General features: G+C 54.6%; 1 protein-coding gene across 1 annotated transcript in view; it reads right to left on the reverse strand.

Moving 5' to 3' along the window:
• The window catches only part of HCN4 (hyperpolarization activated cyclic nucleotide gated potassium channel 4), a 99860-nt gene that overhangs the window by 19640 nt on the left and 59462 nt on the right, over positions 1 to 20758 (reverse strand). Inside the window, exons 3-4 of the mRNA XM_066328692.1 lie at positions 16645 to 16806; positions 8063 to 8281 (exon numbers count right to left, since the gene is read on the reverse strand). Of these exons, the coding sequence (XP_066184789.1) occupies positions 8063 to 8281; positions 16645 to 16806 (381 nt within the window). The remainder of the gene's footprint in view (positions 1 to 8062; positions 8282 to 16644; positions 16807 to 20758) is intronic.

Below are 20758 nucleotides of genomic sequence, written 5' to 3' on the forward strand. Positions count from 1 at the left end.
CAGCCTGACCTGTGCTCAGAGCTTAGTGGCCTCTCTGAGTTCAACTAAAAACACTCATTTAGGAATTATTTAAATCTCTCTGAAGACAATTGAGCCCATTTAAATCCCAGCTCATTTTCTTAAGTCTGTTTTTCCTCAAATAGCCCTTGAAGGAGGTATTAATATATCAAAAGGAAACCATTTAGCCGAGTATTTTTGCTTCTTACAGCTGGCCACTTTCCCTCCTCTCTCACCACTTCCCTTCTACCAAAGCTCAAATCACTCACAGCCCAAAGGGAACTAAATCTTTTTAACTCCTTCCATGCCCTCAATATCCATCAGGAATCCTCCTCTCTCTGGCAGGGATAAATGGCTGAACAGGCTCAACCTTTTCCTTGCCTCAATTCTGCAGATGGAAACACCAGGCACAGGAGGGGATTGCTGGGGTGTCCTGTGAGGGCTCCACGATCCCTGAGGGTCCCTTCCAACCCAGCACATCCCATGATTCTGGCACTGCTTGGATCCTCCCAGGCCTAGGCTGAGATCACTGTGGCCCTGTGGGTTCAATTCCAATCCCCAATCTCTCCATATCTGCAGCCCATGGAAATCACCAGAGGTGCACCTGCAGAAGGAGAAGGCTCCAGAGGAACATTTCAGGATAGGATTGGGCTGCTCTGCCAGCAGGATGTCCCTGGAGGATGGGCTTGTCCAGGGCTGGGGCTCTCCAAGTGGATCAGTGCTCCACAGGGGAAAGATCAGCTCATGGAATTCACCACGTGGAAGGCGCTGACAGGACACAGTGGAATCTTTGGTTTATTTTCCCTGATCTCTGATTAGGAGTCAAACAGTGCAGCTCCTCAGCATTCAGGTATCCTCACACCCAAGGAAATGCTGACTTTCTTTTTTGTCTTAAGCCATTCATATTCCCACCCTCAGGATCTACTCTGTCCTACATCTTACTCCACGTGGTCATCCTCATGGAGTCACAGGACTGCAGGAGGGGTTTAAGGGATGAGCAGAAGTTCTGTGATGAAAATCTGGGAGCTGCCTCCATTCTGCAAGAGCTTTCTGTGATGTCCTGGTTGTGAGCCTTTCCAAAGGCCGGATTAATTGATTCCTGTACCATGGCCCTCGCTCATTTTGCCAGCAGGAAATGAGTTTTAAGTGTCATCTCCTGGAAAACCTGGAACACTTTTTCTTTCACAAAAGGAGAAAAAGTACCTTGGGGAATTCCTTTACCCAGAGTCAGATCTCTTTCTGTGGTACAGACAATTCCTGGAGCTTTTCTCCCACTTTGTGTCCAACAAAAGGACACCAAGTGGGAGAAAAGCTCCAGGAATTCCTTGCACTGGGGATGGCTGTGAGTTGCCTCCCCTGGCTGTGCATCAGCTCCTGTTCAGGCAGGGATTTTGGACAATCCCATTCCTGGGCAGGATCAGTAACGAGCCTGCTGAAACCCTTGTTTGCCTCTGACCATCTCTGCTGCTCAGGGCTCTGAGGAAAGCAGAGGCAGGAGCTGTGGGACAAATCTGTATGAAAGATGGACAAACCTGCACATCGAGGCAATGGGAACTGCCTGATTTCCTGGGAATGGTCCCTGAAGGGAATGCCTGGCTGAGCTGGAGAGGCCCGTCCTGCCACAGGCCAGCACAGGGCACTTTTGGCCAAGGTCAATCCATCTTTAGGAATATCAGAGGACATTGTGGAGATGGATCCACACATCCAGCATGGGACAGGGGAAAGGGAGCAGCAGTTCTCCCTCAGAAGAGCAGGAGGGGGGAGACGAGGTGACATGTGTCCCCAAAGGCTGCAGATGGTGACAGGGCAGCAGGGGATGTGTGCAGGGAAGGACCAGCTCTGCTGGGAGCAGCAGGACAGGCAGCTCTGGGGGAGGCTCCATGCTGCAGCATCAGCTCTTCATTTCTTTCTCTATTTATGTGCAGCTCGAGTGCCAGCATGAATTCCCAGGCCGATAATGAAGTTTGGAACCCTTCCCTGGGATGGGAAGAGCTGCTGGGGCAGGGACATTCCCTTGCCATGACAACCCCAGCTGGCAGCAGGTGTCACCGGTGGTCCCAGAATGACCTGTCTGCCTTCCATGGAGATGTCAGAAGTGAGCTGTAACCCCACTGTGGCATTGTTTTACAGCTTCAGAATGAGCCTTCTCTCAGCAATGGGTAAACCAACTCCACTAATGACATATTTTCCTGCAAGAGCAGGGGCTGCTCAATCCCAGCCTGGTTAAGGCAGTTTGCACCACCAGGCATTCTGTAAATAAACCCTTAGGTTTTCATGAAACAAACCTTTCTGTTTTATAACCAAGCCAGGATTCTTTCAGGGAAAGGATTAAACAAACCTAAACCACCTGACACGATTTCTGAGTTTCTGGCTCAGATGAACACCCCGTTAGCTGTTTCTTACATATTTTTTTTGACTCTGCAAAGCAGCCAGAGCCCCCTGATTGCAGGAAAGCAGAGCTGCCCCAGGGATCCCAGGGCACACCAGAGGCCACTGCAGGCCATCATTTATCAGCCCTGTTATCAGCCTTGGGTGTTCTGACTGACAGGAACGTGGGACACAACACTGCTCAGGCCAGCTCTCCCCAGAGGGAAGGAAAACCCAGTGCTGGCACGACAGGATAAAGCCAGGCTCTCCAAACTTTTCCCAATTAGGGAGTTTGATTACATTTTGCATTTGATTAAGTGCTGCAAACACCTTTAATTTCTGGAGTGCTGCACTCCCTGCCCTCTCCTTCACACACATTCCCCAAGGAGTGAGGGAGCTCTGCAGCTTCCCTGACCTCCACCACGGGGCTGCCTCAGGAGGAGACTTCTGTGAGCTCAAGGAATGTGGAAACAACCCCTGAGAACTCACTGGTGACCAGTCCTCTTGGGAATGTCACTGCCAGTCCTGCCCACACTGGTGAAGGATGTGAGGTTTCCCCCTGCCAGCTCTGTGGGTGCCCATAAGCACAGGCATTTTCCATGGATTTGGGATTTTTGGGTGTTCCTGATGCTGCTGGAATGCTGGAATGGGGGAACCCTAGGAATGAAATCTGGGACTTTTCCGTGGATTTGGGGTTTAGGGGACCCCCTCAGGACCTTCCATCTCAAAATAAACCCTTCATTTCCCATGGATTCGGGGTTTTTTGGGAGTTCCTGATGCTGCCTGAGTGCCAGATTCTGGGAATGGGGGAATGAAACCTGGGATGTAAGTCTGTCCCTTTTCCATGGATTTGGGACTCACCCCCAGAACCCTCTATCCCAAAAATAAATCCCTTCATTTCCCACGGATCTGGAGTTTTTTGGGCGTTCCTGGCATTGCTGGAATGCCAGATCCTGGGAATGGGGGAGCCTCTGGAATTAAACCTGGGACTCTCCCATGGATTTAAGGTTTGGGGGGATCTTCCCTAAATAAATCCCTTTATTTTCCATGGATTTGGGTTTTTTTGGGGTGTTCCTGGTGCTGTCCAAGTGCCAAATCCTGGGAATGGGGGGCACCAGGATCCCCCTGAGACCTCACCCAAAATAAAATCCTTCATTTTCCCTGGATTTGGGGATTTTGGGGATCCGGGCACGGTGCCACACTGATGGCATTATCCAAGAGCCCAGGTAGGATCTGTGCCCTCAATTCCCTGCACAGGCTGATGGAGAGGCAGCTCAGAGCAGCCCAAACCCGCAGAGGGCAGCGAGGGCTGCTCTGCTCCAGGAGCCTGGGGCAGCAGGAGGAGGAGGATTCCAGCTTGTACCTGCTGCCAAAGCACATCTGGGGTTCCCCCTGCCAGGGCCTGGACCTGCATCTGAGCACTGAGCAACACCTGAAAGCTTTTCCTCAAGTCCATTTGTCTAAATGTTCTGAGGTTAATGAGACTCTGGAGCTCTGCAGCAGCCTGGAGCTGGAGTTCCACAGTTTCCTCGTGGACCATAAAAAAGCCCAAATCACCCTTTAAACTTGTTTCCTATAAAACTCCAAGAAGGAGCAGGGACTGCCTGAGCCCCAGGAGAGCTCTCAGAGCAGTGGACAGACCAAGGGCACTGTCTGGATTTCCCTCCAGCAAATTCTGGTCCAAGGTGCCCAACAGGGATAGAACATTCCCGACGGTTTGTTTCAGCCTTTGCCCTGACTAAAGTGTCCCTGGTTTCTCTCTGCTGTATTCAGGGTGCTGGCAGAGGGGCTGGAATGTTAACCCTGCCCAGTGAAGTGGTTGGACGGGCAGAGCAGGGGATAAACGGTGGGCAGAAGGGCTGTGCACAAGTGTGAGGAGCTGAGGGGTGATGTCAGTGCTCTGCAGCGTTTCTGAAGTGATTCTCCCTTCAGCGTTACCTCTTTGTCCCCCTGCAATGGTGCTGCAGCGAGTGCTGCTTCAGGATAACGACAGGGGAAAGTGCAAGTCCCTACCCAGAGCCCAGAGGTGTTTTAAGAACAAGAGGCACTGGATGGACTGCTCAGGGAGGAGGAGGAGCGAGGAAGGAGTGTGCAGAGCAGATCCTGAGGGGAGATGAGGCTCTGGGAGGAGAGATTAGAGCTCTGCAGTGCTCCCAGCAGCAATCCCTGCCTCTCTCAGCCCCTCCTCGGGGTGTGCTGGGATGGGAGAGTGAGCCCAGAGTGCTCCTGCCCTGCTCCAGGGAGCTGCAGGAGCAGCACCAGTACCCTCCCCAGCCCTCAAGGTTACAGAGCTTTGGGGAGGAGGAGGCTTGACAGAAATACTAATCCAGCTGAGCTGCAGGATTAGGCAAAGAAATTAATAGAACCTGCAAAAAGCATGAAAATAACAGGAATATGTGGCTAGTTTGTTCCTCTCCTGGGCAGGGAAGAATCTTCCTGTGATGTGAGCCACAGTTACACAGGCTGGGGGTAATTCTGCAGTCAGTGATGAAGTTAAGGTTTGAGCTGATCCACGGACAGCTGCAGAGGGTCCTGTCCTCCTGCTCCTGTCCTTGACCCTCTCCAGCAGCACCTGCACCAGCTCTGGTGCTCACTGGGCTCAAAAATAAGCTCCTTCAACCCACTAATGTGGCAGAAAACTAATGTGGGAGAAGCAATGAGCTCAGTGAGGGTCTGGGAAGGCAGCAAGGCGTGCCCAGCTGAGCACAGTGGCAGGAGCTCGGGGTGAGAACGGGAATGTTCCTGCTCAGAGCTGTCACATCCAGTCAGCTGCACAGCACAGCAGCACCGTGGGAAATGTGTCTGCCAGAAGGCCTGAGGAAGGACCTGTGGTGGTGTCTCACATGCAGGAAACTGCAAGGATACTGTGGAGTTAAACTCCACACTGAGGTTAAGAGAGACGAGCTCCTATCCTGCCACTGACCCTCTGCGACCATGGGAAACTCTGATGGCACAGACAGAGCCCTTCTCACTTTGTCTCTGGGGCTGGAGCTCAAACAGGCCCCTCAGAGAGCTGCTCCCATCTGAAGGGAGGCCAGGGCCAGCCTTGCCCATGGCTGTGCTCTCTCCATGTGCTGGGCGTGCTCTGTGCCACAGGGAGCTCTGCCCTCAGCACCTCCCTGGCCTGCAGTGGGCATTCCCTCTGAGTCCTCCATGGCTCCATGGATCCCACCCGGCTTCCCTGCCCTCCACAACCAGCACAGCGTGAAGTGAGAGGCTCTGGGAGGAGATTTGGACAGGACAGGGGTTGAAAGTCCCAGTGTTCAGAGAATCCAAGGCAGAGTGAGACAAGCCTGCTCCTGAAACCAGCAGACAGCACAGCTTGGCTTTTATTCCTCTTTTCCAAAGCCCTGCTTGGCCAAGGGAAGAACCAGTGGGTTGGCAGAGGTCTGGACAATCTGAAACCTCCCCAAAAACTCACTCCTGAACCTTGTCCTGAGGGTGGCACACCGCAGAGCCTCCCAGGGCAGTTCCAGCTATAACCTTCTCTCCTGTTTGTGTCTGTTCCTCTCCCTCACTGTGTCCCTTCCCTTGGCCACTCCCAGCACAGCCCCTGCAGGCTGAGCTGTGCTGAGGGACAGGCACAGCCCACAGCAGAGGTCTCTCAATTGCTGCTGGCTTCTACCAATCGACCTCCAAACTTGTTGAGATTCCCTCTCTAATCCGCTTCAGCAGACGCTTTGTCCCAGGAGGACTGAACGAAATTGAGTTGCAGGGCTGCAAATCACGCAGCAGCCTCATTTTAATCATGGCTATTCAAGTGCTAAGGAATGCAGAAAGTAAATACGTATTTGTTTTGAGGCCATCGCTTGTCCCATTTGCCAGAGGAAAATGAACGTGCTCAATCCCTGAGGCTCCGATCCTCGGTGGATAACTCGGGAAATGAACCTGCCGTAGGAAATACAGCCTTGCTTCAATCCTCTCCCCACTGCCTTTGTCTGTTAACCCTCTCACATCCCCACGTTCTGACGAGGGTTTAACGCTTCCCACCGTCCCTGCCACGCCTCTACAGTCCCTGCTGGCTTCCCGGGGGCGGATTTCCCGGAGCCCTGACTGGAATCCAAGTGGCAGGGTGGAGCCGTGCCCTTGTCGGCTGCAGGCAGAGCCCCGAGTGCCCGGTGCTGCAGGTGCAGTGTTGGCTGAGCCAGGCTGGCCAGGTGGTTGGCTTTGCAGATCAGTCCTTGACTTCTGTGCTACTTCCAACACATTTGAATAAATACTCTGCATCCTGAGATTTGATCAGCCTGCATTCCCGGTGCTGCAGTGTCCTTCTCTTTGGCATGCCCTGCTCTCTGTTGGGATCAGCTCAGCTCAGCTGTAACACAGAGCTAAAGCTCTGGATGCATCCCAGGCCTCCACACTCTTCTCCTGGGCATTCCCCCTCCTTTAGCTCTAGCTGTGGTTTGGGATCTTCCCTATGCTCCAAGCATGAGTCAGCCTCTGGTCTTTGCTCTCCCTCTCTGCCCTGCTCTCATCCCAGTGTAATCCCTGTGGCTCAAGCCTGTTCCAAGGTCATCCCACCTCCTCCCTGAACTTAAAATTCACCTGGTTGGTGCCTGCTGGTCACAGTTTCCCCACCTGAATCACAGCTTCCCTCTCACCTAAACTGCACCTGGCAGGGTCAGAATAGGAACAATTCCTCTTCTTAATCTCTAGATCAAAGGTACCCACAAGACTCTGGACATAAAACCTCCCCAGCCCCACCAACTGAGGGCAGCTGCTGGTTTTTGGATGCCCTGCCTGGCTCACAAATTCAGTGACTGTGGCAGTGGCAGCCCAATCAGATGTGACATTTCTGGCTGTGCCCTCCATTCTGCAGTCCAACAATGGTGCCATTAATTCCACAGCTACCTGGGGAACCTGCTCCGAGCTCCCGAGCCTTCATGTGGGCTTTGGGGTTGTTCTGCAGCTTCACTCAGGAGCACTGGAGTGAATAATCTGGATACTTTTAAACAGAGCACTTGCTAAACAAAAGCTGCACATTCTGGAACATTCACTTGGGGTTTGAAACAAGATGTGGGAAAGGAAGAAATGCTGTACAATTTTAGGTACTGGTGACATTGATAACGTTGGTGTACAAAGACAGGCAGACAACAACAAATCATCCTCCTTGCCCTGCTGTGAACTCTTCCTGCTGCTGTTTCTTCCTGAGGGCTGTTGGAGTGGATGGATGGGATGGATTGCCAAGGAACAGCAGCCTCGGCCTCTCACACTGACAGTCCTGGACAGCACAGAGACCACCCTGAGCTCCCTCTGGACAGCAGAGACCACCCCAGGGTCCCTCTGGACACCACAAAGACCACCCTGAGCTCCCTCTGGACAGCACAGAGACCACCCCAGGGTCCCTGTGGACAGCAGAGACCACCTTGAGCTCCCTCTGGACAGCAGAGAGACTACCCCAGGCTCCCTGCAGACAGCACAGAGACCACCCCGAGCTTCCTTCAGACAGCACAGAAACCACCCTGAGCTCCCTGCAGACAGCACAGAGACCACCCTGAGCTCCCTCTGGACAGCACAGAGACCACCTCGAGCTCCCTATGGACAGCAGAGACCACCCCAGGGTCCCTCTGGACAGCACAAAGACCACCCCAAGCTCCCTCCAGACAGCACAGAGAGCACCCCAGGCTCCCTGCAGACAGCACAGAGAGCACCCCGGGCTCCCTGCAGAGCTCCCTGGCCCCAGCAGGGCTGTCCTTACCTTCTCCTGGTACTGGCGGCGCGAGGAGTCCAGCGACTGGATGAGGGCGGTGGCGTGGCCGATGAACATGGCGTAGCAGGTGGCCCCCACGATCATGCTGAGCATGGTGAGCCACACGTCCGACATGCCCACGGGCGCCTGCTGCCCGTAGCCGATGCACAGCATGTGGCTCATGGCCTTGAACAGGGCGTACGAGTACTGCTTCCCCCACGAGTCGTTCTGCGGGGACACAGGGCACAGCGTCAGCACGGGGACACGGCACTCAGGGCGTGCACATGGGGCAGGAAAGCACCCCGGTACTGCACACAAAAACCCCTCTCGGAGGCACCTCGACATGTCACACAAGAAATTTAATTCTTTGGTGGCTTGGAGGGCTGGGGGGTCTTTGAAAGCTCGGAGGGCTATGGAGTCTCAACCCCCAAACTCCTCAGAGTCCCCCAAACTCCTGTATTACTCAATGCCTCAATGCCCTCACAGCCCCATAACTCCTGTATCCCCCACTAAGACCCTATCCCTCAATGCCCCCATAGCCCCCATAACTCCCATATCCTTCACTGACACCCTACACCTCAATGCCTTCACAGCCCCATAATTTCCATATCCCTCACCGGGACCCTATCCCTCAGTGCCCCTATAGCCCCATAACTCCTGTATCTTTCACAGAGCCCCTATAGGCCCATAACTCCATATCCCTCACTGACACCCTACACCTCAATGCCCCCACAGTCCCCATAACTCCTGTATCCCCCCACTGACACCGTACACCTCAATGCCTTCACAACCCCATAACTCTTGTATCCCCCCACTGAGACCCTATCCTAAATGCCCCCATAGTCCCCATAACTGCCCTATGCCTCACTGAGACCCTACACCTTAATGTCTTCACAGCCCCATAACTCCCACATCCCTCACCGAGACCCTATCCCTCAGTGCCCCCATAGCCCCATAACTCCTGTATCCCTCATGAGACCCTCAACGTCCCCACAGCCCCTGTAACTCCCTTTCTGAGACCCTACACCTCGATGTCCTCCAAGCTCTCACTGCCCCACAAGCCCAGCTCAGTCCATTTGGAAGAACAAGCCCAGATTCCGTGATGTGAGCTCACCACTTTGGCCCTGGTTTTTGGAGAGCCCACGTGCCTTTTCCAGCCAGTCTGCCCCACTGGTAACCTGGGATAAACCGAGATGATGCACTGGGAGATTTTTACAATGACCCATGTGTGGGAGAGGGAACTGAAGCAAATCATTTCCTCCCCTGAGAAATGGACTAACTGAGAATTGTAACAGAGAGCCTGAGCAAGGCTGCCAGCAGCGGGATCTGAGAGTGGGGAAAATCACTGCCCAGCAATTTGGGAAATGGCCAGGGTCTCTGCTCATTACCTGGAGAGATGAGAAGGGCAGAAAATGAAGTTGATAATGTCTGGACAGCAAGTCCTTCTCAGTGCAAAACCGGGCTTTTTCAGAGAGCTGAGGAATTACAAATGGTCTCATTTGAGAGCAGCAATGTCCTGCCAGGAGAGGTGTGCTGAGACACCTTGTGCTCTCCGCTGCAGCTCACACAGGCTGCACCTCAGCACTGACATCATGGCACAGGAAAAACAAACCAGCACAAGTTTCCTGGTGATTCTGATTCGCCTGAGCTCATGGAACAGCTCGAGGTGCATTTGCCATCCTGTGAGTATTATCTGCCAGCGAGTTCTTGCTGTGAAACCTTGAGGAGTAACTGCTCTGTCATCACACATGGCTCTTACAAGGATGTGAAAATGCCTCTGCTGAGGGACACTCGTGGCAGCACTGGGCATTGCTCAGCTGCTCTCTATTCCTGGGAAGGGGCCAAGGGTATGGCTGGAGCTCTGCAGACACATGTGCTGTGGCACCAGGGGAGGTCACTGCACAGGCCTGCTGGTGGCTTGTCAGTGAACAAAGAATTCTCCTGTGACCCCCATCCAGAGCACAGGGGCCAGCAGTGCTGGAGCTCTGCAGTTCACTGGGCACTCCTGCAGGTATCTCATCCCAATCAGGTGGGTGGCTGCTGACCTCTCTGCAAGCAGCTCTCCGTGCCACTGATGCCCATGGAAAGTTTTCACTGATCTTATGGGGAGAAAGTGACAAAGTGACAGTGACAAAGCCAGCTGGGAGCTGTGGCACAGGGCTGGAACCTCTGCTAAGAACTGGTGCTTGGTTAGGAGATAAGCACATGGACAAAGCCAGCTGATAGCATTACCTGACCAGATTCAGTTTCATTATGCAAGTCAGGCCTGATTCCCACTGCAACAAGAAGGGCAAAGCCACACAAGTGACAGCAGAGCTGACACGGGAGCAGTGGCACAGCCACAGCCCAGGTCAGACTCCTGCTCCCTTCCAGCACAAGCCTGTCTGGGCTCACCTCCCAGCAGACAGAAACCCGGGAAAAACCCCCCTGGAGCCAAGAGAGAGGGGCAAGAGACAAAGTGGCCAGTGGTGACTACTGCTGCCTGTGCCCTTGGCTGGGGTGTGAGAAGCTCAGAGGAGCAAAGGACAGGGCAGGGAATGGCAAAGGGGTTTGTCCCCTGGCCAGGGCACAGGAGGGGTCAGGGAGCTGCTGGAGGAGTGTGGCCAAAGCAGTGGCCCCTCCTGCTCCTCTGCCTCCAGGCCGGTGCTGTGGCTCTGAGGTCTGGCCAAAGAAGCGCTGGGTGCATCTTTCACCCTCAGGTTTTGTGGCATTTTGCAGACCTTTTCTGCTCCACGGAGCTCTCCCACAGGCATCCTGCACCTCCAGGAGCCCCCTTCCCACAGCCCTGCAGTCCTGGCAGTCTGCAGTCTGAAGCCATGGCCCTGCACTCAGGGCATGGAGCTGCTGTCACCTCTATCCTGGGCTGTGACACTCGCATCCCTGCAATCCCTGCCAAGGTGGGCAGCACATTCCCAGCAGTACTGGGGGCACGGGGAGCAGTGCAGCTGTCCTGTCCCATCCCCTGTAGAATGAAATCCTTCCCCATTCCTCTTGGAGTGCTGCAGGAATGCTGCTGCCCTCTGAGTTCAGTGTGGCAGTAGTTTAGCAGGGCGGCACATCTCCATCACAGACCCGAGAGCGGGAACAAAGGAAGCTGAGCTGAAATCCCAACGGGAACCTGGGCAGACAGAGCAGTAACAGCTGAACTAGAAAACTGGCAGCCAGGGTCTTTAGCGGCTGTGAACATCTGGGTACCAGGCAGGCTCGAGGTTTAAAAGCCATTCTTCCAGCGACTTGCTGCTCAGGAGTGCTGTTTACAAGGAAGCTTGCCACTGTTTTGTAGGAATTAGTCATCCAAAACTCTCTGACATCCAACATGCCGAGCCCCTGCGGCCTGCACGAACACTGCTGGCTCCCTGGGAATTGCAGAGCTCCGAGTCCCAGCCCAATTCCCAGCAGCAGCAGGGCTCCTGTGAGGACAGACTGCGGGTGCCAGACTGAGGGGACGGCTCAGGGATGACAGACTGGGGGCCAGAGCTGCAGGAAAACACGGAGCTTTCCCAACAAACCCCGAGCACTGAGCTCTGCTGAGCGAGAACGTCAAGGACTGCTCCGAGAGAGGCACTCCTGTGAAGGGGAAGCCTTTCACAGCAATTACCTTTAGGATACCAAGTGTGAAGAGCACTGGATGCTCCGTGATGATTCTTCACTTAGAGCTCTCGGTACCTCTTTAGTTTTCAGGCTTTTTGTTTGCCACAGGCTGAGCAGGCAGGTCAAGCCCACAGTGCTTTAGGGCAGCCTAGAAGAGGTTCCACACACAGCGTGGACACGGGTTTATCAGCACCAGGGGCTCATGCTGCCACAGCTCGTTCCCACAAGAGCCATTCCCTATCCAATAGCCAGCTACACCAGTCCCGCAGACACTGGAGTGGCTAAAACGGCCCATTAGGGGTGGGAAATGAGCCCTTCAACTGCAGGGGGAAAATGACGCCTCGTTAAGCAAATCCCAGAGCAAGCAAAAGCGGAGTTACAGATCTGTGCCTGCTCGCAGTCGAGAGGGGGTTATCTCAGAGGCACGAAGAGACTTGGCAAAAGGGAGTGAAATGACTTTGGAGCAGTTTCTCAGCCTGGTTTGTTTTTAACATCCACACTGGCAGTGCTGGAAGGGCTTCTCTGGCCTTAGAGTCTGGCCTGCTCACATCCACCTTTGAATACTTGGAGGCACTTCCCTGGAACACTTCAAAGGGACTGCTGGGTTCTGTAGTACCTTACAGAGGCACCTGAAGGCAAACTGTGGTGCCTGACAGGGTATTTTGGTTCTGATGTACATGTGAGTGTGTCTGGTTGAATCCTCACTGGGGAGGAGGAGTGAGATGAGTAAAGACACTGAGAAGTACTGAAAGTTCTTGGGATGGGGATGTAGTCCTGGGGAACAATGTTATGCCTGATTTAACACCATTAACACTTGGAGAACTCAGGAGCTGTCTCTGACCATCCCTGCCCACCGCTGGAGCTGCTGGGCTGGGAAAACAAACCTGCAGATGCAGTTTAAAGGATGGGAATAATGGAGATGATACAGGTCAGACTTCACCTTGGACAGAACCTGCCGGTTCTGGACTTGTCTCCGAGGGCAGCCTTCACCTGACAGCAGAGTGCCCCTGTCCCAATTGTCCAAGGCAGCCTTTCCTGGGAGCCCTCCCAAGCACCCTGTGCTCCTGGAGATCCAGACTTGGGCACCCACACCTCATCCAGGCACCCACACTTTATCCAGGCACCCACACTTTATCCAGGCACCCACACCTCATCCAGGCACCCACACCTCATCCAGGCACCCACACCTCATCCAGGCACCCACACCTCGTCCAGGCACCCACACCTCATCCAGGCACCCACACCTCATCCAGGCACCCACACCTTGTCCAGGTACCCACACCTCATCCAGGCACCCACACCTCATCCAGGCACCCACACCTTGTCCAGGCACCCACACCTCATCCAGGCACCCACACCTCATCCAGGCACCCACACTTTATCCAGGCACCCACACTTTATCCAGGCACCCACACCTCGTCCAGGCACCCACACCTTGCCAGAGGTCATGGTACCTGTACCCAGCCCTGTGTGAGGAGTGTTTCTGCCTCCTTTCCAGCCCTGCTGCTCTCCCCATCTCATGCTGCTCCCTGGACAGCCGCTGGAGGAGCCTGTCCCCCTGCCTTCCCCAGAAAGATCGATATTAGCAATATCATCAGTATGGGCTGTTCTGCCCTGCCCACCCCGCTTTTGGCCCCAGCTGCGGAGGGCACTCCCTGTGCCTGTCACACTCAGCTCCAGGCTCCCACCCCACTGGAGCAGCCCTGCTCCTGCTGCTCCTGACAGAGCTTACAGAACACCCTGCAGAGATTCCTGTGCCTGCTGAGGGAGGGCAGGAGGGATGTGCCTGCCCAGAGGCTCGGGGGGAGTTGGGAATCCCAGCAGATCCATGCAGGATCGCTGTCTTGCACACACTGCAGTCATTCCTCTTCCCCATTTCCCCTGTCCTGGCGGAGGGGAGGCTGGTCAGAGTTTGCTGGGCAAGTGGCTGCACTCGGGGGTCTCTGTGCTCCCTGCAGGGCTCCTGGGCACAGCACCCAGGGCAGGAGGCCACGTGTCCCCAGCAGCTTTCAGGGCTCAGCAGAGCTGGGATGTCTGGGAGAGGAGCTGCCAGGCCGGCTCTGGGGGAGCAGCACACACTCTGCAGCTGACTCACCAGTGTTTCCAGTTTTTAATAAAGTGCACTGCGGGAAAGCTAATGCTGAAGCCCCTGGGAGTGGGGCTCAGCAATTAATACTGCAAACATCCTGCCCTGCTGCTTCAGGAGTCAGCAGACACCCACTGCTTCCACGGCTGCTGAACGCGGAGCACGAGGCGTGTGGAAAACACCGAGATGAACCAGACTGGAGGATTTATCGAGGCCCTGAGATGGTTTTGGCAACACCAGACCCTTCACAAATCCCCTGGATCAGGATCAAACCTTTAGGAAGCAGATGGGAGGTGATGAATCTCCTTTCCCTGCAGCATGGAAATCAGGGCTGGTTTTAAGGAGTGCCAAGTGGTGGGAAACCCCAGAGCAGAGGACGGACAGCACCAGCACACTCGTGGACAAAGCCTGCAAAGCATCTAGACCTCAATTCCAGCTCCCCTTGGCTGTAGCAGCCTCAGAAGTTTCCCTTTTCCCCAGACTTGTGGCTCCTGTGTGTATTCAGGGCAGTCATGCACCAGGGATATTTGTTTATCTCCTCAGAGCTCCGACCAGACCGGTACAGAATGTCCCCAAATCCCTGGCACAGAGGCCACCCTGGCCTCTCCCCTCCCAGCTGTGTCCATCACACAGAGCCATACTGGAACCTTCCCTCCACAGCCTGCCACCAAAGAGAGCTCCAGTTTCTTGTTTCCTGACTCTGTGGCCCCTCTCAATATACCCTCCTGTTTCACTGATAATGCCATCCACATCACCACTGCCCCCAGTGACACACCTGGAAATCTTCTCAGGAGATTAAAGGACATCATTGGAAGAAAAAAACTATCTGGTTTCCAAAAAACCACTGCACTCTCTGTTAAATATTCTAACCCCAGGCTATTTTGGGGCTGCCATATTGCTGCACAGCTTCTGGAGTTGAAGCCCCCTGAACTGTAGGTGAGGAATCACTCCAGTTCTTCATCTCACTTTCCTGAGGCTCCAGTTTCAGAGATAATGATTTTATTTTTTTTCACTTCTTTTAAGTGGGAAAAAAAAAAAAAAAAAAAAAAAAAAAGGTGATTTAGCTGCAGGGAAGAAGCAGAAAAAAAATCCCCCAAGGCAAGTTTAATTCCCAGCTTCAGAGGCTCTCAAGGCTGGGAAGACAAGGCTGCAGCATGAGGAAAGCTCTGCTCTGGATAGGAGCTCCCTCCCCTGCCCTCCTGGAGCCCGCTGAGCTTTCCTGCCTCTGGAATTCATCCTTCCCTCTCTCCCCAGCCTTGCTGCTAAGATTTGCCTTCGGCTAAATTTTTTCTTCCTCTGTCCCGTGTCCTGCCACTTTTGCAGACCCGTCCCCTTGACTACAGCTGGCAGTTCAAGCCCAGTTTGTACCTCTTCCCCAAAGAGGGATGGATGGGGAGAGCCAGGAGCTGCTGCTGCCATCAGCAGCCAAAGGCTGGGATGAGGGAATCGTGCTCCAAACCTGCTGCTCTGAAGCCTCCTGCAAGGGCACCATGTCACCCCTGGGCTGGGGCTGAGGCCACCTGCACCTCAGGGCTCCGCGCCATGAGGAGCTGTGTCCTCTGAGCAGCACCATGGGGCAGATCTCTGGCTGCTGCTGCCACATCAATAACAAGGGCAGCAGGGGGAAGGCCGGCAGCTGCTGCACAGGTTGGTGTTGTGCTGGAGATTAGCACAGGGTTCCAGGCTCCAGAAGCGGCAGTCTGGCACCTTGCAGCAGCGGGAAGCGAACCATTATTGCAGAGAGGAGAAATGAATAAACAAACAGCAAACAGATGATTTTTCCATGGATGCTCACTCCTGCAGGCACGGGCAGCCTGTGCCCACAGCCCTGCACGTGGGAGGCACGGCAGGCTGGCACATCTTCCATACATTTTACATTTGTTGTGTTCTGCCCCAGTGCCTGATGATTTCCTTTATTCAAGAAGAAATTGGCTGGGGGAATCGGGAGGTTAAGAGCTGCAGTAAGAAGCAATTTTTTAAGCTTTGTCAGTTTTTGCTGCTTAATCAACTGGACATTGTCCCTTTGAATAAAAGCTCCTGAATTCTCAGCAAGATGGTTAAAAGGTACCATGAATTCACCGTGCCTTTGCCATATGGTGTCAAACTCCCTCCCAGCAAGAGCAGAGCACAGCTTTGGAAGATCTGGATCCTCATCCCGTGCCCGTGGCTCTCTCTGGGCACGGTGGGTGCTCACACCGACCCTTTCCAGGGGGTATGAGGCAAATGGGAATCATGGACCAGCCCCAGCCCTGTCTCTGGGACTCCAGATACTCAGATTCCAGCGGGGAGCAGTTTCCATGCCTGCTGCTTGCTGCTCGGTGCCAGGAGAGGGAGCCTGGCACCTGCCTTCTGCGGGATCTGCCGGGCCCGGTCCTGCTCCCAGCCCCGGGGCTGTGTCCTGCAGGATCTGCCTCCAAACCCCGGGGCTGTGTCCTGCAGGATCTGCCTCCAGAGCCCGGGGCTGTGTCCTGCAGGATCTGCCTCCAGACCCCAGGGCTGTGTCCTGCAGGATCTGCCTCCAGACCCCGGGGCTGTGTCCTGCAGGATCTGCATCGATGCTCACATCGCTGGGAAGAGGTGGGACGGCCCCAGGGGATGTAAGGAGGAAAAGGGAGCTGGAGGATGGCTGTGGGTGCCGCAGGGGTGTCACCCAGGGGTGTCACCCAAGCAGGGGCTGGGTTTAGGGCCGAGAGATGGGGTGGGGAGCACAGCACTTGGGATGCTCCAGAGGGGAGACCCCGCCCATCATCTCTGAGCTGCTTATTTATAATTATTTATGATGAGCTGCTCAAGGGAGTGAAAAATCCAACCCCTGGCGAGGGCTCTGCTCATCAGCCTCACTCTTTGTTAAGAGGCAGTGGGAAGACAGTGGAAACAGGGTAAAGATAAAAGGTGTCCCCTGCCCCGCACTCACCACCATGCGGTTGAGGGACACCCAGCAGTCGTCGGGGAAGTCCTGCAGCATGGGCACCAGGAACTGCAGGCAGCCGTCCCAGTGGCACAGCAGCAGCATCATCCCGATGAGGTTGACGATCCTCACCACGGCGCTGGCCAGGTCGTAGGTCATGTGGAAGATCTGCGGGCCCACAGGAGCAGGTTAGATGGCACAGACAACCCCCAGTGCAATTACACACAGCGTCAGTGTCCCCTGCTGAAGGGACAGAAAAGTGCACCAGCTCAGGTCAGGCACTGTGTGGGCAGAACCAGCTGAGAACCAGCTTAAAAACCAAAATACCAATTAAACATCAGTCACCCCCCACCCCCCGCCCTGTGACTTTGCCTTCTAATTTACCATTAAAAGCTCCATAACTCCTTCTATAAAATAAGCAAATATTTCTGGACCATTAGCCACTCCTCAGGAATCAACTCTATCATTCCATCTTTTAGCTGCAATGCCCTTCTTTGATTTCTGTTCTTGCTGGATACGTGTTCCACAGTGACCCATGGTGACAGCTGCCTTTGTACTGGATGTCAGCTGCAGTCTCTGCACGTCTCAAACCCAACAAGGAACGGCCTCCAACTCAGCAGAGGCTTCTGGAAGAGGATCTGATTCATCTCTTTCCCTGTGGTCCTTGTATTCTGCTGCTACACCCCTGCCCAGGTGGGCAAGGAAAAGAGAACCACGGCAGAGGGGGCAGGTTTTCCTCCCATGGAAAACACAGCTGCAAACACAACTTTCTTACAGGGCAGGAACAACACAACTCCTGATCCAGGGGAGCACCTTCCGAGGGACACGAGTGTCAGGGAGGTTTGTGACACAGGGGCCAGGCTGTGAGATGTGTGGCCAAATCCCTACACCTCCTGGCTGCTCCAACAGGGATAATCCTGCTCCTCCCAGCACCGCCCACTGCCCACACCAGAGATTGGCCTCTCACCCCACAGGAAGGCAGCTCAACAGCTAAAACAGCAGAACACTTTTGTTACCAGGCAAAGGAATCCCCCTTCTCCAGCTGGAATTGCTGCTGTTGGAGCTGGCTGTCCAGCTGGAATGCCTGTTTCCACACCGGCCGTCCCCACCTCAGGGTCACACACCCACAGTGATGCCCACATGCCCAACCCGTGCCAGGAGGGAGCACGAAGGATGCTGGAATCCAGAAGGATGAATGATTTGGGTAACTGCTGCTAACTCCATTATTTCCCTGCATCCACACTGCCAGTGTGAGAAAGGCCATTGGAGTGATCTTTCAGGGCTGAAAAGAGGAATATCTCCAAAATGCAGCATGAAAGGCTGTTCTAGGAAATCCAGCTCTTGCTGCTGACTCAATAGGTCAGTATGAAAGCTGAGCACATAATTCACACAGAATAATTCCTCCTGGTTTCCTCTTTTTTCCTCCCCCTGCAGAAATGATCATTCTCATTTAGATAACCCGGAGCCAATCCATCCTGTTGGAATGAGAGCCCGGGGCTGTGCTTTTAATGAAGCTGGAGCAGCAGTTTGCAGAAGGATCTTTCTTTGCTGCCACCAGGGTTTTTCTGTGCTAATGACTTTTCCTCTCACACCTCCCGGGTGTTTTTCAAAGAGCTCCAGCCCTGCTGTAACCCAGGGAACTCCAGCCAGGGGCAGGGAGAAGCCCTGTCAGATTGAGGAAGTGCCTTCCTCCCTGTGATAGATGAAAAGCAGGCAGCGGAGAGCCCGAGGGCATGGATGGCTCAGGGACCAGGTGATGGATGTGGAGCTTCTGAGAGAGGGTTGGGATCTATCCCAGTCAGGGGAGGGCAGGGAGCCATCATTTGGTGCGCGCAGGGAGAGGAGAAGGTGGATTCAGCTCCTGCTCTGCACCTGGGATCTGGACTGTAACACTGGGTGGGAACAGACCCCCTTGAAGGGGACACACCTGGGCTGGGGCACTGAGAAGGAGCTGCACCAAGGCTCAGGGGTTCCCAGGAGAAATTGTGATTATGAACTGCAAGTGTCTGAGCTGCAGGTGAGACAGCTCCAGCTCCAAACGTCTCAGGAGCTGCCAGCTCCTGCCCATTCCTTGGAATACATTTGCATTCCCATGCAAGAGAAAAGCAGGAAGCAGTCCTGGTGCAGCACACAGGGATAACTGTGAAGGGCTGGGAACAAACACCTTCCACTCCTCCTGCCAAGAGGCGCTGGTGTGGCAGGGAATCCAGATCCACAAATGTGCTGGAGGGTGTTGCAGTGCCCTCCAGCACCTCCTTGGCTCACCAGGGAGAGGAGGGCCAGGAACATTCCAGAAGAGCTGCTCCATGCACGAGCACAGGAACGTGAGTGGGAACTGCAACCTCTCTGGTTTCCATCAGGAGCACTGGGCACTTTGAGCCCTGCTGTAACATAACCCAGGCTGGGTCCCAGAGCATCACAGCTCCTTCCACCCCAGCACTGCCTGTGCTTCCTGCCTTTCTGCAGCCTGCACTGAGAAACAGGAGCCAGGAGAAGAGCCGTGCATGGATTCACATTTACAGGATATTCTTGGACAGAATTAACAGCCCTGGTTTTGGACAGACCAAAACAAGCTCTGGCTTCAGCATCCCTGCTACAAAATCAGTGCTGTCCTTCCAGCCAGAGGACACCTTGCAATTCTTATGGAAAAGAGCCTGGGAAAGTGGGAGGACCAAAACTTCTCTCAAAAAGTGATTTTTGTGTTATGTAAGAGCTCCATCTTGGAAATTCCACTTATACAGAATGAGTTTTGGGATCCTATCAGAAGGAATCTGAAGTCCTGTCAGCCCCAAATAACTGTGCAGCCTTCCTCCATCCTAGTCTGCAGCAGCATTCCTCCAGCCTCAGCACCTGAGCTGGAGGGAATCAAGGACACCTTGGAGAAGTGGGGCCTGGCTCTGGCAGTGCCTCCAATCAAGGCTGTGTGTTTGATTAGGAGTGCTGCTCTGTGTTGGCACAAGGCTTGAGTACTGTTCAAACCATGGCCACCACAATCCCTGTGTGCTGGCTGGAGCCACCACAATTCCTGTGTGCTGGCTGGGGCCACCACAATCCCTCTGCTCCAACTGGAGCCACCACAATCCCTGTGTGCTGGCTGGAGCCACCACAATCCCTGTGTGCTGCCTGGAGCCACCACAATCCCTGTGTGCTGGCTGGGGCCACCACAATCCCTCTGCTCCAACTGGAGCCACCACAATCCCTCTGCTCTGGCTGGAGCCACCACAATCCCTCTGCTCTGGCTGGAGCCACCACAATCCCTCTGCTCTGGCTGGGGCCACCACAATCCCTCTGCTCTGGCTGGGGCCACCACAATCCCTGTGTGCTGCCTGGAGCCACCACAATCCCTGTGTGCTGGCTGGGGCCACCATAATCCCTCTGCTCCAACTGGAGCCACCACAATCCCTCAGCTCCAGCTGGGGCCACCACAATCCCTCTGCTCTGGCTGGGGCCACCACAATCCCTGTGTGCTGGCTGGAGCCACCACAATCCCTCTGCTCTGGCTGGGGCCCTGGCACTGTCCTGTCCATGGGGACACCCTGGGCAGCTCTGGGCAGGGCAGCAGCTGCTCCAGGCACACCCTGCCAGGCCCAGCCCTGGGCACAGCCCCTGTCCCCAGCTCTGCTGGCACATCTGGGCTGGGATCTGACTGCACATCCCTGCTCTGGAGGGATGAGCCTGGAATGTCACACCCTGGAGGTGCTGTGCCTGGAAGCAAGGGGCTCTCCTGGGGCTCTGGGGCTCTGATGCATGGGCACCCTGATGATCCTGTCTGAGGCAGGGCGAGCTGCCATCCATGGGGCTCCTGAACAGATTCTGCTCCACAGGAAAGCACTGAAACTGCTTGTTACCCTTCAGTGCCAACGTGGCAGGAATTCTGTAACTCCACATCCTGCTGGTCCCCAGCCAGTGCTGGTGTCTGTGCCCACACCATGGTTAATATACAACTGTGATAAATCCCCTGGGGATAATCAAGGAGCTGTGACACTGCTCCAGCTTAATAGAAAGCAGAGAATTTTACTCTTTGGTTTTGGCTTAAAAAACCCACAGACCTGAGAAGGAAATACAAATCTCAAAAGGGAATCAAAACAGTCTCATACGCTGTTGTGAGTGCTCCAGGGTC

The sequence above is a fragment of the Sylvia atricapilla genome, chromosome 13 (assembly GCF_009819655.1).
Source record: "Sylvia atricapilla isolate bSylAtr1 chromosome 13, bSylAtr1.pri, whole genome shotgun sequence".
NCBI classification, from domain to species: domain Eukaryota; kingdom Metazoa; phylum Chordata; class Aves; order Passeriformes; family Sylviidae; genus Sylvia; species Sylvia atricapilla.